The sequence below is a fragment of the Eschscholzia californica genome, unplaced genomic scaffold, assembly GCF_041429995.1.
Source record: "Eschscholzia californica isolate CP2 unplaced genomic scaffold, dmEscCali1.0.p SCAF_1, whole genome shotgun sequence".
NCBI lineage: Eukaryota > Viridiplantae > Streptophyta > Magnoliopsida > Ranunculales > Papaveraceae > Eschscholzia > Eschscholzia californica.
The window spans coordinates 74,906,347-74,922,410 of record NW_028238198.1 but is presented as its reverse complement, the minus strand read 5'-3'; the positions used below and the strand labels follow the sequence as shown (position 1 = coordinate 74,922,410).

The window sequence follows — 16,064 nt, the reverse complement described above, 5'->3', positions numbered from 1 at the left end:
AAACTAGGATTCCTAAAATAATAAACTACTCAAACATAGAAACTTTAAAAATAAAGAAATATCAAATTAAAGTAACTTCTCCTATACTAAATAAACTACTATTATAACCAAATAGGATGTGGGCACGCGTGGACGTGGGCCCACACGTTTATGCGCCTGCATCAGACAATCTTGAGGAGAAAACTTCATACTCATAAGCCATTATTGACTAAAAACTATAACGTAAACAAAATTTGAAAAATGGGACTGTTGGAAAAGTTAAGAAAACAAGTACCTTTGAGATACACACAAAAAGTGAGGGACCTCCCACAAAGTCAATAAACCCAGCTTTTTATAGGGGCATTAAAGTTAAATCAATAATTTAGCATTTTATGATTCTAGAAAAAGACTAAATCCTTATTCTCTGTTTATTTTGTTTTATTTTTTTCATTCACATCCTTAAACAGTTGGTTTATTAAATCTAACAATACATGTCTTAAATAATGAATTATAGACTAATAATTTAGAATTGGAATATAAATATTAAAGTTACATTTTTACAAGATCCAAGAGTTCTCATTCGGACAATTTTTACAAGTATCCTCTAATTTATTCAAAATCAAGAAACATTAGATTTCTTATTTGTATTTGACTATCTTTATAATGTTCTTGAGACCGTGGACTATAAGTAAATATATTACCAACTTTAACATATCTATCGTAATCCACATTAGGAAGACCAAGTGACAAATAAGGAGATTCTACATTCCATTACGAAGTTGTCCCTTACCAATAACACCACCAAGATATAAATTAAATGTTTGCAAACGCTAGAGATGCATGGGATTGCGAGTGAGCTTAATAGTTTGTTTGCTTTAGTCTGATCAGTTGGCTGGGATTGGAATATTTTTAGTTATTTCTTACTGAAAATTAGTAATTGAATTATCTTCACGCAATCCAATAATAAAATCTTAGTATGATAAGATTCCTTGTCATCTCTACCTCTTTGGGTTCTACTTTTAGAGGTTTCAAAATTACTCTGTTTGAAGGACAAGTATGTACACAACAAAATTCTGAACACAATCAAATAAATTCAATCTAGTATTTTAATAACATAATCTCTTGTATAGAAGAGTTACGAGAAAGGGAGCAACACTACGTATATCGATAAGTTTCGTCGTATTCGACCAGCTAACTGTTGGTATGACCAATAGTAGATTGTGACATTCCAAAAGAAAATGGTGGTTGTAGTGGCATATGATTAACATGTTGGTACTCATTGAAAGTAAAAGTAATGATACCAAGCAATGTGGGATTTTAAGGCCCACAAGGCCTTTCAACAAAAAAAAGGCCCACAAGGCTTTTCAAATATACCCGTTCGAGGTAATCAAATCCAACGGCTGTTATTTGAATCATTAACCTGATAGTTGTGCATCTCAAGAAAGGGACACAGAAGGAAATAAGTTAAAAGAAAATGGAGAAAGTCAGAATATGGAAACTAACGAGTATTTATTTACTCCGAACCAATACAAATAGAATAACTGTTGGGTTTTCCAAACCAGTAGGTTCGGGTTTAGGTTCGGTATTTTCCTTTTGAAAGTGATATTAGAACAAGAGAGAAAGCAGAGAGTGATGAGTCTTCACAGGGTGGTAGAGAGAGAAAGTAAAGAGAGAGAGAGTTGGCGAAAAGAGTGTAAAGCAAAGCAAAGCACTTCTCTTCTTTCTTCCTACTTTAAAAATCTTGAGATCTAATTTGTTAAAACCCTAGTCTTTCTTGACATCATTTCTTTCTCTTTCCTCGATAATCAAAGATCATTGTTTCGGAAGAATTGAATCCAAATTAGATTGAGTAAGCTGGATTTTTTGAAAAAATCGGAGCTTTAATGAAGGATATTTGAATATTTTTTTATTGGTATAAAAGTTGTTTTATTGAAGAAATTTGTGATTTGAGGTGTGTTAATGGCGACGGATAGTTTTTTATCGTTTTCAATGGCTTCTGTTGTGGAAGATGTTCTTCAACAACATGGAACTCGGTTAAGTGATATTGATTTAGCTTCAAGGAAGGCAGAAGAAGCAGGTACGATCAAAATTTTGATCACTTTCTTAACGATCTTTCTATTTTTCTTTCCTTTTTTGTTCATTTTGATCAATTTTATCGATTTTCAAGGTAAATTCTCCTTTCTTTTCTTGTTTTGATTCATCTTAACTAAATTATCGTGTAGTTTTCTTGATCCTGAATGTGATTTTTAGTTTTTCTTCTTTTACTATTTTGATTGTTTCCAAATGTGGATTGGAATCAAATTTGTGATCCGTAATAGACTCAATATCTTAAAAATTTGAAGATGAAATTTTAATTCATATGCCAAGATTTTGATCATGTATTGAAATTGATCTATTAGAATTATGTTAGTACAATTTTTTTTCTTTTTGTTTATGGACTAACAAGAGGAAAAGACTGTGCTCAATGAGCAAGAAATCTGAAATTCCCTTCTTCTATACTAGTAGTAGTAGAAATATTCAGAACTGATATACTTTGGGATTTCTATTCAGCACTGAGGAGGTATGAGGCAGCTGGTTGGCTTAGAAAGATGGTTGGAGTTGTTGGAGCTAAAGATTTACCAGCAGAGCCTTCCGAGGAGGGATTTAGGCTTGGATTGAGAAGTGGATTAATCCTTTGCAATGTTATCAACAAGGTCCAACCTGGTGCTGTGCCAAAGGTATGAAATTGAAGCCCTAGAACTTGAAAAAGAATCAAATTTAAAAACTTTCTGTCTTTTATGAATTTTGTTTTGGTGTTGTTATTAATGTTGTGGTTGTTTTCAATTATGTGTGTTTTCAGGTAGTAGAAAGTGCATGTGATTCTGTTCTTGTACCTGACGGAGCAGCTCTATCGGCATTTCAATACTTCGAAAACGTGAGGAATTTTCTTGTAGCTGTGCAAGAATTGGGGCTCCCCAATTTTGAAGCATCTGATCTTGAACAGGTACGTTAGCATCGATTTGTGGTAGACTAACAGTGAGAATACTTTTTACACTTTCATCATTGTAATTTTGAAATTCATATAACAATGAAACCCTTATAGTAATAAAAATTTTTTCCTTCCAAATTTCAGGGAGGAAAATCTGCAAGAGTTGTGAATTGTGTTCTTGCACTTAAATCTTACAGTGATTGGAAACAGACAGGAGGAAATGGCTCATGGAAATTTGGTGGTACTTTAAAACCAACTAACCCTGCAAAATGTTTTGTGCGAAAAAATTCGGAACCTTTTTCAAATTCCTTATCAAGGACCCAATCTCTGAATGAGAAACATTTGGATAGCGATGATTCTTCTGAAATGGTTAGTAACCTTAGCTGTTTTAGTGCCATGTAATGATACTTATTCATTATGATTGTTTCAATTCTTTAAATTCTTTTGTGTAGGCTAATCGTCCGCTAAACATGCTTGTACGAGCTGTTCTGTCAGATAAAAATCCTGATGAAGTTCCAATGGTAAGACAGCTTAATGATTATTGCAATTGGTTGTTTAGCTTATGAGTAGCCAAATTAGGATTTTACTAAACATACTTGTACTTGCGGTCTAGTCGTAAGGATTCTGATGAACTTTCACTTTTAAGATGGTCTTATGATTGTTGCTTTAGTATGAGATCAGTTGAGAATGTCAAAAAAGTGTCTCTGAGTATAGATCGATCACAAACCCGAAATCGCGACTTGGATGCACAAATTACTTATCCAAACCATATATGTTCCATTGCTCTAGTCTTATAAGGGCAATTGGCAATGTCTAGGGTTGTATTCTGTTATTCGGTGTTGGGGAAATGAAGGAGGGTGAGAACAGTCATAGAGTTATTTATAAGAACAAGGTCCTGGAGAAATTTTTGTAATCATGTTCTGCATAGATAGTGAAATCATCTAGACATTTCCGCTGCGGAGTAGGTCTATCCGACTGAATCAGACAATCTCTTGTGTTATTATGTGTGATTTGATTATCTCTCTATCGCTTCTTCGGTCTTTATGACTGAACGCAGTTCGCTCCGAATCTTTCACTAATTATTTGCTGCTGTGTTCATTACAGCTGGTGGAATCCATGCTTAGCAAAGTTATGGAGGAGTTTGAGCGACGCCTTACAAGCCACAATGAATCGGTAAGCTTCCTTTAGCTGTTTTGGTGCTTACCGAATTATAGCTCCCCATTTTCGAGGAAGAAAATAAAGAAAAAGTACTGCTGATCTCCTATGGACTCTCACATTTATTTACTTCATGCCTCATATTTCAACAGATGAAAACATCTCTAAAGGTTCTCACTGCACCTGATAGCAGCAAATCTCATTCAAAAGTTTCTACTCTTGTTGATAAAAAGATTAAGAGAGAAGAAGAACAACATGCTATACAGCTTAAGAAAGTGGAATCTGCTCGCGAGATCTCCATCCATCATGAGGAATCAAAGCGCCGGATTTTGAAGCAGCAAGGTCTCTTTGACAAACAAAAAAGGGATCTTGAGGTATGAATTATCTGTTAAATCATCTGTATTAGTTTTTCATACTATGAGTTTGTATTGATGGAAAGGAGTTATTTCTAGGAATTACGGCATACTCTGTGTACGACAAAAGCGGGTATGCAGTATATGCAGATGAAGTACCATGAAGAATTCAGCAGTCTTGGTAAGGCTTCAAACAATATAGTTTGGTTTCCATTGCTTGCCTAGCCAGATTATTTACTTATTATCCCTTTGTCAACAGGCAAGCACCTGCATGGTCTAGCTTATGCTGCTTCCGGATATCACAGAGTTCTAGAGGAAAACCGGAAGCTGTACAATCAAGTGCAAGACCTTAAAGGTGAACTTCTAGTTCCCTAACTATTGAAACCAATGTCTTGAAATAATTGCTCTAGTTCCTTAAAACTCATTCAGTCGTCATTTTTATTTTTTATTTTTTTAGGAAGTATTAGGGTTTATTGCCGTGTAAGACCCTTTTTGCCCGGACAACAAAGTCGATCAAGCAATGTGGATCGCATAGAAGAAGGAACTATTTCAATCATTACTCCTTCAAAATATGCAAAAGAAGGAACTAAGTCATTCAACTTCAACAAAGTCTTTGGTCCAGCTGCTACTCAAGGTTTCTAAGCTGAACCCTTGTGCTACATTTTGGTCTAATTTTGAACTTTAAGTCTTCTCTTAACCTACGAGTATTTTCTCTTCTGCAGAGGAGGTATTTTCAGATACCCAGCCTCTGATTCGTTCTGTTCTCGATGGTTATAATGTCTGCATTTTTGCTTATGGCCAAACTGGATCAGGAAAAACTTACACCATGGTAAGATATCTTAATGATAGTGTGTGATTAACGTTGATTAGTTATGTTCGTAACGTTGCTTATCTCGTTTTTGGCGCATATCCTTTTATTCGCCTAGTTGATTATTGTGATCGATATGCAGAGTGGACCTAAAGAGCTTACCGAGCAAAGCCTGGGTGTAAATTATAGAGCATTGAGCGACTTATTTCTTCTATCAGATCAAAGAAAGGATACTTTTCGTTATGATGTGTCTGTTCAGATGATCGAGATTTATAATGAGCAAGTTAGGGATTTACTTGTTACTGATGGACTTAACAGAAGATATCCTTTATCACTTCTTTAGTTCATTATTAACTTTATGTAACTTCAGTTTATTCGTATTCCTTAAATGATCCTTAACTCATAAACACATTAGAAATTCGTAACAGTTCTCGTGAAGGAATTAATGTACCTGATGCAAACCTTGTTCCTGTTGCTTCAACTTCTGATGTTATTGAACTGATGAATATTGGACATAGAAATCGTGCCGTGGGTGCTACGGCTCTCAATGACCGAAGTAGTCGTTCTCACAGGTATAGTTTCAATTTATAAGTTTACTTCATTCATGACTGGTTTCTTTTAAATTAGAGCTCACATTTTTCATTTAATTTTGTTTCTACTTGTAGTTGCTTGACTGTTCATGTTCAAGGAAGAGATTTGACATCTGGGGGTGTTCAAAGGGGATGTATGCATTTGGTTGATCTAGCTGGAAGTGAGAGAGTCGACAAATCTGAGGTAACAGGAGATAGACTTAAGGAGGCTCAGCATATCAACAAATCACTTTCTGCTTTAGGAGACGTAATTGCTTCTCTCGCCCAAAAGAACGCACACGTTCCTTATCGGAACAGTAAACTTACACAGTTGCTCCAAGATTCCCTCGGTAAATATTAAATTGAGTTTTTCGATCCTTTTTCTTTTTCTCCCTTGTTATGCAGAAATATTGTCTAAATGTTATTATGTTATGCTTTATTTTTAGGTGGGCAAGCCAAGACCCTTATGTTTGTGCATATTAGCCCTGAAATGGACGCAATTGGCGAAACAATTAGTACTCTAAAATTTGCTGAGCGGGTTGCCACTGTCGAGCTCGGTGCTGCCCGGAAAAACAAAGACAGTGGAGATGTCAAGGAGCTGAAAGAGCAGGTTACATATTTCTCGCCTCATTATTCTCTGACTAATAGAAAAATCTCCACCTATTATTGATGTTTCTTCAATTTTCTTGGGTTCTTGTTTAGATTGCTACTCTTAAGGCTGCTTTGGCAAGGAAAGAGGCAGGATCAGAGCACTCTCAGCTTTCAATACCCAATAGTCCTGAAAGACGAATCCTAAAGGCTGGTGGATCATCACCTTTATATCCTAATAAACCAGCTGGAGGAGATATCTTGAGTGGCAACAACAACCATAGGCAGCCAATGGAGGAGGTAGGCAACTTAGAGGTAACCTTCTTTCTCTCTTTCTCTGTTGCATTATGTTAAATCGGAATCTCGACCTCGACCACCCTTCAACTAATATTTACTAACGATTGCTCTTTTCTAGCAGTCTTGGAGTAGTAATTCCACATCAATTACACCAAAGAGGCCAGCTTTTGATCTTCAAGAGCTAAACTCACCTACTTGGAACTCGGTGAAAAGTCCTGGGTTTAGTTTCCAGAGGGAAGATGATAGAGAAAGGGGAAATGGAGATTGGGTCGATAAGGTTATGGTTAACAAGCAAGATTCATTAAGTGAAAGACAGTGGGAAGGTGACAATGGGCAGTTACCAGAGCTCTTTTATCAAAGATATCTAGTCGATACTAAAGTATACCCTGAACAACCTTATAACAGCAAACTCATAGGAAACAAAAAGGAAAGCCATCACCACGAATATGATACACAGAGAAATCGTTTTGATATGGCTACTACCGATGATTCAGATGAGCTTGAAGCTGCTACTAGTGACTCTTCTGAACCAGATATGCTTTGGCAATTCAATCTTCCCAAGGTCACTAGTAGTATACCCAATGGAATCAGTTCGAAGTTCAAGAAACCCCATCAGAAGATGACTAAGAGTCCAGAGCTAAGGTAAGCCCATCTCTCATCTCTCAGTGAAACTTCAAACGAACATTTACTTATTAAGCTCTAACTTGCACCTCCCTATAGATTAGTTAGCTTATGAGCCTTGACCATCTCGACTGAAAGGCCATTGGTTCATTAACTCGTTGTTATTTAGGTAATGGACGGGCACAGAGATATAACCTAACTTATGACTTCCAAATAGATTGGTTGCGAACAACTAAGACACTATTGGCCAATAATCCATTTTTATTTACATGAAGGGACAGACGGGCTTACCCTAAAGTTAGAACCCCCTCCCCTATGTATTGGTTTTGGCTTCTGAACGTCTCAATGGGGGGGGGGGGGTGCCATTGCCATTGACTCAGCAATCCATTGTTATTTACACGAAAGGGTGGACTTACTTAGCATTCTCTGTAAAATTGATTTATATGTTTTGTTTTTGACAGTGCTGTACATAGAAGCTCAATTGCCACGGGTCCATCACCGTCACGAAAAGTAACAAACGGGTATGGTCCACCATTGAACCGAAATGGGAGGCAACCAGTTTCTGCTGAGGGAAAGCGAAAAACTGGAAAGGGGAAGTAAATACATAATTATATATGGTCTAATATATATATGTATCTGGGTAGGAGTGGTGGTTTTGTGGGGGTTTTTATTTGAATTTGATTTGAGAGGGAGGGAGCAAGTTTACACAGAGACATCAAAGATAGAGAGGTTTTCACACGTACGTATTAATTAATTGGGTTCAGTTTGTCAAAGGTTGCTCCTGGTGGTGGTGGTGGTGGGTGGCCTTGTTCTAAAGAACTCAGTTCAGTCTAATGAGGCAATAATTCCAGTTGCTTGTTTGTTTGTAAACTCCTCTTCGAAAGAGAGAGGGAGGGAGATGTATACCACCAACCAGGTTCGATCCTGATTTGTTTATAAAAAGTGTCAGATTTATTTGGAAATTTATTATCCCACGAGTGATTTTGTGTTATAAGAAACAGAGAAGAACAATTGAAAGTTAGAAAAAGAAAATGCAGAAACTAAATCATAGTGTTCTTTGCATCTCCCATTGTTCATGTTTGCTTTCTTCTATCCTGCATTTCTTCTTGAGCTCAACAAAAGAAAAACTTTCCATAGGACTTTTCATAATAATATCCAGTGGAGTAGTTAGTGGTAATGTCATCATTTCAACTTCACCAGCTAAGGAGGCACCCATTGCACATGAATGACCAACCCTACCTAACACATGCCCATTTCATCAATATCTTCCTATCATTTCCTCTCTCCTTTAACACCCAAAGACTTTCTTCCACATCAATTGTATACATTTTCAAAGGCAAGGAAGGGAGAAGACGAGAAGTGGAGGACTTACTCATTTTTGGATAATCCCACATCAATCGTGGGAGGCCAACTTATAAGTGTGGCAAAGGCCTTTACCTCTTGAGCGAAGTTTTAAGGTGAGAGAGGCTCAGTAACACCCAACAAAGCGTGCAACAGCGCTTGTAAACCTTCTACATTGATTTCTCTCGTAAAAAATGACATCAATAGACTAATAGATTGATTCAACAGAGCTACTAAGAACGCTAAGAAAACCACCACAATCTGCAACCATATTGATTCAAACGACTCCATCCCTCAATCAAGACCACCTATCAAACCCGCACCACCAATTTGCCCACAGCACACAGCCCATCACCACCACAAAACCAACATCCCAAACACCTTTTGAATATCAACTTCACCAGTCATCTCTGAACGGTACCATGTCGAAGAGCCTGCAAGATACATAATATGGCAGGATGGAACACTCACACCATATTTGTCTAAATAACAAAGAAGTTCCACATGCAAGTGGTTCTCTTTCTTATGCTGTGAAATGAGCCGTTAATTCCCTAAAAGCACTTTACTGATACAAAAATAACTTGTCTCGTATAAATAGTTTCACGATAAATAAACAAAAAGTAAAAAAAAAAAATATTACGAATCATTCAAGACTTGCCAGTGGAAAAATTATCCTTCCACTTGGTAACGCGGAATTGCTAACAGAATTCTGATGGTTACGCAGAAACTTGAAACAACATGACAGCCCAATTTGATGACAGTTCGAAGGTGTTTTGTTACCAGATAAATAGTGTTGGATCATCTTGGAAGAGATATGCAAGTATGCAACATCATCTGGGAAGATCAAATGTATCTGAATTTGCAATTTAAAGTTTTCATACAGATAAAGATCTACCAAACAATCGAAAAATGATATAGTCCAATTATTGGGTTATTGTTTGTGGTAACATAATTCCTTTGGTACGTGCCAAATAGAATCTCAAACTCAAAATACAAATGAAGGTGTATATGAGTTTTGGAAGTGTATCATAAATATTTTAAAATTTTGAATAATGTCCATATTTTCCCTTGTAGTTATAACTACTATCTAAAATCCCCTAAAATATCTCCCCATACTCCCAACCTCAACAAACTCGGTTACAATCTCACAAGTTCAAACTTCCTCTATTCACTCTCTCTCTCTCTCTCTCTCTCTCTCTCTCTCTCTCTCTCTCTATCTAAAAAACCAAACTCAAATCACTTCAAGACTCAAAGTTAAAGAGAAGCTTCAAGGCTTGTACCATAAAATATACTGGACTTATGTCTAACAGAAATTCCAATGTTTCTTCAAACTCATACTTTCTCAACATTAGTCTCACCACCAACAAATCAAAAGCTTTCAATGAATCAACACCAAAGGTAAGAATCAAAATCCCCAAGTTACTAGCCAAGAAGAAACAACATAAAAACAACACTCCTCTACCCAAAGAAGAAGAAACCCAAAGTCGCCAAACCAACCAAAATAAGACTGAGATCATCATGAAAACCACAACAAATACCAAAGAATCGAAATTTGAAAATCAACCATTTTCACAGTCACAGGGGAGTCGTCATTTGAAGGAAATATTAAAGATTAACAAAGAAGATTTAAAACAGAATGACGAAAAACAAACAATCACAAATTACAAACCACATTCAAATGTGAAAGTGTCTCTGGGAAATCTCTTCAACAAAAATACAAGTTTCAAGTTCATTACAGGTAAATGCAAGGAAACCAATACTAGTAGCAGAACAACTATCAGCCGCCAAACCCACAGTTCAAGTTCAAGGGGCCATGAACCGAAAACCTTGAACGAGTCACGAAAGATCGAAAAAGAAGAAACTGAACGCAAAGAATTGTGCAGCAGAAGGATTCTAATGGGAGAACGGTGTCGACCACTGAACTTCAGTGGTATACTCAACTATGAAGGGAATTAGTATTAAACAAATGGATTACCTTTGTAGCTTCTTTTCCAAGAATGAATTGTGTGCTAGACATCTCTGTATCTTACTATGCTTCCTTTGTAGCTTTCAGTTTTTGCCAATTGCTTTATCAACGGGTTACATTAGCAGTAGAAATGACAGTGATTTGCAAAGAATTGGAAATTGCCTCTCATTTGTAGAAGTCTAGAAGATAACCTAGTCTGTCTTATCTCAAATAAGGTTACCAATGTGTGTGTATACATGAAAGCGAGAGAGATGCCAGATAAAGTACATGAGATGAGCAAATGTGAACTATCTTACAAAGCATTGCATCAGATTGAAAACTGTTAATCTTAGTATTCATACAAGATTTGGCGAACGAACAAGTGAGGCAAAACAAAGAAATTGTACTCTTAGTATGTGACTGTTTCATGGCCTTAATGGTTTTAGACCAAGAGATGCACGAATCCTGTTCTGTTCTGCGATCTCTGGATCAGGGTGGTCGGTTCCGTCATCTTTAGGTTTCTTTTGTTTCTTCTTTGTATCCTCGTCTTCACCACGTCTCCTAGGGCTTGCACTGTTGCGACCATGTCGCTTCCGATATTCCCCATCACGATCCCTTCCACGATCTTTCCTATCCCTACTTCTGCTCCTGCTTTGGCTCCTTGAACGGCTTTTCTTCCTCCCACGATCTCGATCTCTCCTTTCCCGATCCCTTCCATCTCTCTCCCTTTCACGTACCCTATCTCGACCGTAATCCTTTTCACGGTGACGATCTCTTTCTCTTTCTCTGTCCCTCTCTCTATCTCTGTCACGCCCCCTTCCACGATCCATGTCATAGTCCCGATCATAATCACGCCCATCCCGGTCCCTGACAAAAGAAAAACAACAAAAGCGATGAGCTAGATGAGCTTTGAACTCATTTTGATCTATAAACAACTAGGGTCTAATTAAATCGGGAAAGAAAATCAATCTGGGAACTACTAAAAGTCTAAAACAAATAATGTGTGATCCATCATACTTCTCACTGCACACTGCCAGTGCAGAGAAACCTGGCAGGATCAAGGTAATTACTCTAGGAAGCTATCGATCTACCAAAGGCTTGAAATGCCAGTAGTAGTAAAAAGAACTCGGTAATATAAAAGAGTTCGCTTATATACCAGCTTCCACCATACCATACTTTTACACACTCTGGGAAATGGTTCTAGCATATTTATGCTTATGAAGAAAAAGTTAAGTGGAACCAAGCAAGGTTCTTTCATTCAACATGTTTAGATGAGAGATGGACGGAAGTGTTACATGGTAAATCAAGGACATAAAAGTAGGTTTTCTTTTTCCAATTGCAAGATGAGACACGAAGAAAAGTTGAGAACAGCATATTTACAACTATGAGAAATGGAACTAAAATGGTATTGTAATAATGAAAAATATATGGAAAGGAAAAACTAAACAAGCAACAGCGTAACAAAATGTTTCGAGTTAAAATTTCAATTTATATGTCAAGTACAAAAAATAAAATTCAGTATTGAATCATACCTCCTGTGACTATCACGTTTTCTATCTCTATCTCTTTCTCTTGTTGGACTCCGACCACGATAATAGTACTGTTATAAGAAAAGAAGGAATCTGCATTAGAAACAATATACAGCAAAATACAACTTCAAAGAAAATCTTCAAATCATTAAAATAAATTCCAAACCTTTTCATGGTCTCCACCATCTGAGCCGTCCATTACTTGGCCATCCTCTTCCTTATCTTCCTCCTCTTCAAAATCTTCTTCCAGGGCACTCCTTCTAGGTTCCAAAGTTCCCAGTGTTTCAAGAGTCCATCTGTTAATATGTACGCATTAAGAGAGTGCATGGCCCCAGATAGGCAGATACAGTTAATGGCTAGCTAACAAAAGACCAAATAATTTCTATGAACAAAAATACGTAATATGAAGCTATAAACTATTGCAAACAAGCGAATGATGGATATCATCATATAACTTTTCACAGTTGAGGCTATCTAAGGAATGCAGTCAAGCATAAGGAATATTTAGTACGTGAATGCAAGTAAAACAAGAGTCAATGGATTCACAGAAATGATCGTCTAGTAAACGTTAAAATGTTGCCACCTCTTACTGAAACTGACAAGTTCAGTAGATTCGAGATAAAAAAGAAATGTCACCTTTTCTTTATGCGAGGCATAGCAATGTCACAGGAATAATCTTTCGTCAAAAGCTCATCAATGACCTCATCCACATGGGTCAAGGAGAAACCTGAGGAAGTACAAAACCAAATGTCATAATTTATTAAAAAAAAAATATAACCATCAAGAAATCAGAAGAACAAACTATGATACAATTCACTAAAATCATGATTATAGAAAGTCCAGTTTGCTCTCTCAGTAGTTTATCTGTTGGTATGATAAAAGAATGAAACATGTATTTCAATAATTCAATCCCCTAGCAGTTGCCCTTTTTCCACTTTCCAGTACCAGCTTGAAATTGCCAAAGGATGGTAATGCTATTAGTTCCACGAAGGAAATCCAAGATTCGTGAACCTAACCATAAAAATTTATACCCTTATGGTACTAGAGTAATATCAGGATAGATAATAAGACGAGCTTCTGCATGAGATTACACTAAGAACTCTCCACGAAGCCGTCTGTCTCAAACAAGCCACTCCAAGCGAAATTGATTCTGGTGTCCAGAGATCCCTTGAAAATCTCTATTCATTTACACTTTGCAAATGCAATTTGAAGACAGTCCCTCGACTTTCCTCCATTGCCCTGTGGTAGGGCCTATTTAGTGTTTTTTTATCTCTCATTTGTTACATGACGGGAGATCCAAAGCTCAGGGGATGGGGCTCTGAGGACGTTGGATATTAAACTCACAAAGAGAGGTCAAGTATTGTGGAAAGGAGTATCTAATGTGATGACGGGGTAGAAAGTTAGGATGGCTAGTAAAAAACAACTTCCAGAGATAGATAAGAACGTAAAATTTAAAAGTTTCATGAGGGAAGCCCAAAATGGCTTTGTGTAAGTTGTAACTCTATCCTTGCTATTTCGATAAACTTCAGACATGTATAAAATCTGACATTTAGGTACTAGAAGCATTACCCTTATCTATATCCTTCTTCTCATACCAAACAAAAAATATGAGATTCAAGCTTTCGAACTTCATACTATTTGGACTAACAAATATTTTAGGTTGATTTTGGAGGTGAAACTTAATAATCTTCTGATTTCCATCTAAGTGATTTCCTTTTGCTCTTAACTTATTACTAATATTTTACAGTTTACTAATTTTTCATCAAGAACAGAAACAGTATATGTAATAAGAACAAGAAATACTCACGTCCATCAGCTAGTTTCTGCCTCAACTTTCGATAATCATTGTAAAGCGGCTCCAAATACTGATACACATCTGTATCTGTTCCTGTTAATCGCAAATAAAATGCACCAAGAACACGAACATATCTGTAATTAACACAACAAAATATGATCATCATCATTAGATCTCACTAATTAAAATCTTCAACAAAAATTAAATTTTTCAAAAAACGAATCATTTAAGAAGGTATTGACGAGATTGATATACTTGTAATCTTCGTTCTTGATGAATTCGACGACGATATCCTTCTCAGGCTGAATCTGAAGCATTTTCAAGATGAGACACATAAACGGTGTCGGCTTTCGATTACCACCAAAGGTACCACCAAGATGATCAAGCTCCATGGCTTTGTCTACTAGGGTTTCTGCCGTAAGACCGAAACATTGTTCCTTCCAATAAGTGTTCTGATAAATTTTGGACCTCAAAATCTTCTCCACCAGATTCTGAGGGTTTGTTCCTCGAATGTTTTTCGCTGCGGGATCCGTACGATTCGCCATTTCTACACAAAAAGAACAGTACTAAAGAACGAAACCCTAACCCTAGTTCTTCTTCTACTCCTCTATACAACGAGAAGGAACCCTAATTCCTTTTCACGTTCCACACAAGGTGCTTTTAACAAGAGTAAAATTGTACCGTCTCTTGAACATACATGCATTTATATTTACACTACGTTTACACCTGTCTATGAGATTTTTTTTTTTTGAGAATTCGACTACAATCTCCGTTAGTCGTTAGAAGACTTTGATACATCATGAAGATGTAATAATCATGATAGTCGCATAATTTAAACCAAGAATGAAAGATGCCCAAAGCTCGACAACAAAGAGGCCTAAAGTCCGACAAATTATTACATTATTTATAGCCTGAATTATATAGGATAAATCTTGATGGCAAACTGCTTCCACCGAGACTCGATCTCACGACCTCATGGTCTATGAAATTGAGAAGAAGATCCAAGGACTAATGAATATACATCAACAGTTGGTCAGTGCATATACTCTTCAATGAATATGTCTCAGGTTCGATCACATGAAAGTGCAAATCTAGGAATATTGAACTTGGGTATAAATATAGTAGTTTATGTAGGTGGTTTAAGGTCATTTAATTCGTCAGGCTTTAGGCCATTTAATTTGTCGGGTTTTAGGCTCAGTAGTATTTCAGCAGTTATCGTGCTTATCACATCGTCTCGATGTATCAATGCCTTGTTACGACTGACGTAGATCATAGTCGATTTCTCAACAAAAAAGTGAATGTACATCAAGTCCACCACCCTTTGGTGTAACGATTTGACACCCCTCTTAAGCCTACGAGGTCGTGGGATTAAGTCTCGGTGGAAACAATTTGCCAACAAGACTTATCCCATGTAATTTAGACAATATATAAAGTAAATATTGTAATAAATTTATCGGGTTTTATGCCTCTTTCATATTGTCGGCCTTTAGGCCTCTTTCATTATGGTTTAAATTAGGCGGTTATCGTGATCATCACATCTTCATGATGTATCAATGCCTTGTAAAGGCTAACGTAGATCGTAGTCGATTTCTCAAAAAAAAATGAATATACATCCACACCTAATAAGATAGTCCAACTTAGTCAAGGTCAAGTCCGGTTGGATTTTTTTTTTCTTTGGAATCTGATAACTTCATTGATTAGGCAAAGCCAAGATGGATTACGATAAGAAGTAAAAGAAAGAATAAAGCACAAAGAAAATTATCTTATGCCTACTACATATGAAGAAGAAGGCAATAGTTTCTGTGTGTCTTTAGTGGTTCCCCCACTTTCATGAGTACATGACCCATTTCCACCACTTCCACCATTGGTTCATTTAGTTGAGTAACTAACTTTGAGTGGGTCAAAGCTTGTAATCGTTTCCCCACCACAAATTAGATTGATCGGAGAACCTTCGTTGACCGTCGGTCGGGATCCGACTCCCATTGTCAGGTCAGCATCTTCTTCCATGCACCCCGAAGCTTGAGTCTCATCCCGATCTTAATTTCTCTTAATTCCGGTTGGATTTGGTAGGTTGAACTTTCCTATAGTTTCTTTTGTGAGAAGAAAGTAAAATATG

The 16,064-nt window shown here is 36.8% G+C and overlaps 2 protein-coding genes across 2 annotated transcripts; one reads left to right on the top strand and one right to left on the bottom strand.

The window, feature by feature from the left end:
- Positions 1 to 1,417: 1,417 nt before the first annotated feature.
- On the top strand, positions 1,418 to 8,400 carry LOC147569119 (kinesin-like protein KIN-14I). The gene is made up of 18 exons (XM_086655569.1): positions 1,418 to 2,056; positions 2,530 to 2,696; positions 2,819 to 2,962; positions 3,092 to 3,316; positions 3,400 to 3,468; positions 4,052 to 4,120; positions 4,255 to 4,476; positions 4,555 to 4,636; positions 4,715 to 4,810; positions 4,913 to 5,089; positions 5,178 to 5,284; positions 5,406 to 5,584; positions 5,674 to 5,835; positions 5,929 to 6,182; positions 6,279 to 6,442; positions 6,535 to 6,735; positions 6,839 to 7,359; positions 7,800 to 8,400. The coding sequence occupies exons 1-18, from the start codon at positions 1,939 to 1,941 to the stop codon at positions 7,936 to 7,938; spliced, it is 3,096 nt and encodes a 1,031-aa protein (XP_086511695.1). The 5' UTR covers positions 1,418 to 1,938; the 3' UTR covers positions 7,939 to 8,400.
- A 2,518-nt stretch (positions 8,401 to 10,918) lies between these two features.
- LOC147569118 (PRP38 family protein) lies at positions 10,919 to 14,757 on the bottom strand. Its single transcript, XM_086655568.1, has 6 exons — positions 14,204 to 14,757; positions 13,961 to 14,082; positions 12,790 to 12,880; positions 12,320 to 12,449; positions 12,157 to 12,224; positions 10,919 to 11,491 (listed from the first exon to the last, which is right to left on the bottom strand). Exons 1-6 carry the CDS (start codon positions 14,491 to 14,493, stop codon positions 11,050 to 11,052), a joined length of 1,143 nt encoding a protein of 380 aa, XP_086511694.1. The 5' UTR covers positions 14,494 to 14,757; the 3' UTR covers positions 10,919 to 11,049.
- Positions 14,758 to 16,064: the final 1,307 nt, after the last annotated feature.